Source organism: Sciurus vulgaris (genome assembly GCF_902686455.1).
Source record: "Sciurus vulgaris genome assembly, chromosome: 9".
In the NCBI taxonomy this organism is placed as follows: domain Eukaryota; kingdom Metazoa; phylum Chordata; class Mammalia; order Rodentia; family Sciuridae; genus Sciurus; species Sciurus vulgaris.
Genome location: NC_136469.1, coordinates 47,494,339 through 47,496,051, shown reverse-complemented (window position 1 = coordinate 47,496,051; position 1,713 = coordinate 47,494,339). Strand labels below are relative to the sequence as shown.

General features: G+C 57.6%; 1 protein-coding gene across 1 annotated transcript; it reads right to left on the bottom strand.

Annotated features, from left to right (window-relative positions):
- Positions 1-664: 664 nt before the first annotated feature.
- Positions 665-1,483, bottom strand: NEUROG2 (neurogenin 2; the record flags this gene model as incomplete). The annotated part of the gene is made up of 1 exon (XM_079152674.1): positions 665-1,483. The coding sequence occupies one exon, from the start codon at positions 1,481-1,483 to the stop codon at positions 665-667; it is 819 nt and encodes a 272-aa protein (XP_079008800.1).
- Between the last annotated feature and the right edge of the window lie 230 nt (positions 1,484-1,713).

The window sequence follows — 1,713 nt, the reverse complement described above, 5'->3', positions numbered from 1 at the left end:
AAAGAGAAGGACGGAACAATAGGCATTGTGACGAATCTGGGAAAAAGAACAAAGTGCACATCAGAAAGGGAAAGTTTGGTTTGACAGGTGAAATTCCCACAGCCTGCAGACAGCAATGGGAATAAAGCAGATGCCAGCCATTGCAAATCTGTGGATAATATTATTACCGATAAAATCATTCAGATGCTAAGATCCATTTCTTTCTACTCGACATTAACATCTCTATGTAGAAGCAAAGGTGAAAAGATCACAGGAACCAGTTGCATTCCCCCTGGGAGATTCACACGAACTGCACGGAGTTGCTCCTCTGGGGTTTCCGAGAGAGGGAGGGGAGGAGCGTCATTCCGCTCTGCAAGTTCGGTAAGTATGCCGCCCTCTCTCTTCACAGCGTCCTTTTAGTCTCAAGAAGCGCCCCCCCCACCCCAACGCCACTATCCTTTTTGACTCATCACACCTTCAATAAATCAGACGAACGAAGTTAACCCCAAAGCCTAGGAATGCAACAACAAACCGAAAAACTTACAACGGCTACATCTGCTCTATGAAGTGAAGTGGTTTCCACGGAGTGGAAAGTGGGGGCAGGGGAGAAGTGGGAGGAGAGTTTGATTGGGACCAGGAAAGAGAACCCACTATGGCCCTGGCTTGGGTAGCAGAGATGGCAGCTCTACATACAATCCCTGGCTATGGGGAGGTGAGGTGCATAGCGGTGCTTTTCGGGAGGTGGGGGCTGCCAGTAGTCCATGTCTGACCCTGTGGGGCTGGCGGGAGATAAAGTGCAGCTGTAAGGAGAGGTGGAGTTGGAGGACGAAGAGGAGGACGGCGCGGGGCTGTTGGTGCAACTCCACGTGGAGGCGGGCGATGGGCTGTCTCCGCTGCTGCTCAGCGCGGCGCTAGCGCCTCCCGGACTCAGCAGCACCGCCTCGGAGAAGAGCGCCCCCGACAGGCCCCCGCCCCCTCCCCCGCAGTGGTCCGCCAGACGTAGGGTCTCGGTGAGCGCCCAGATATAGTTGTGAGCGAAGCGCAGCGTCTCAATCTTGGTGAGCTTGGCGTCCTCGGGGAACGTGGGGAGCACCTCGCGCAACGCGTCTAGCGCCGCGTTGAGGTTGTGCATGCGGTTGCGCTCACGGTTGTTGGCCTTCAGTCTGCGGGTCTTCTTGATTCGCTGTACAGTCTCGGCAGTTTTGGCGCCGCGGGAGACTGCCCGCGCTCGGGAGGGGCGCCGCTTGCACTCGTGTACCAAACCCAGAAGCCGTGCGGGCCTGCAGCCCTCGGCACCCGCAGCTGAATTGCCCCGCGCCCCCTGCACGGCCTCGGCCCCACGCTGCAGACGCGCCCCTCCCGATACGCCCAGCTCCTCCTCCTCCTCCTCCTCAGCGCTGGACGACAGCGGGGTCAGGGACGCTGAGGCTGGGGAAGCCGAGCCGAGCAGCACCAGCACGTCCTCCTCCTCCTTCAACTCCAAGGTCTCGGATTTGACGAACATCCTACAGAAGAGAGCAGGAAAGGAGAAAAAGGCAAATGAGATGTACCTACACAAACAGACACTTTCCGTCACTGGTGCGTGCCCCGTGTGTGCACCCGCAGTGACAGGCTCCGAAGGGCACGAAGGAGGAACACAGTTGGGGGAGGAAACCTAGTTAGTAGTCTTCGGCGGCCTTAGCAACAGAAATACTGCGGGGAGTAGAGGGCGTGCAGGCGTGGTTCGACTAAGTG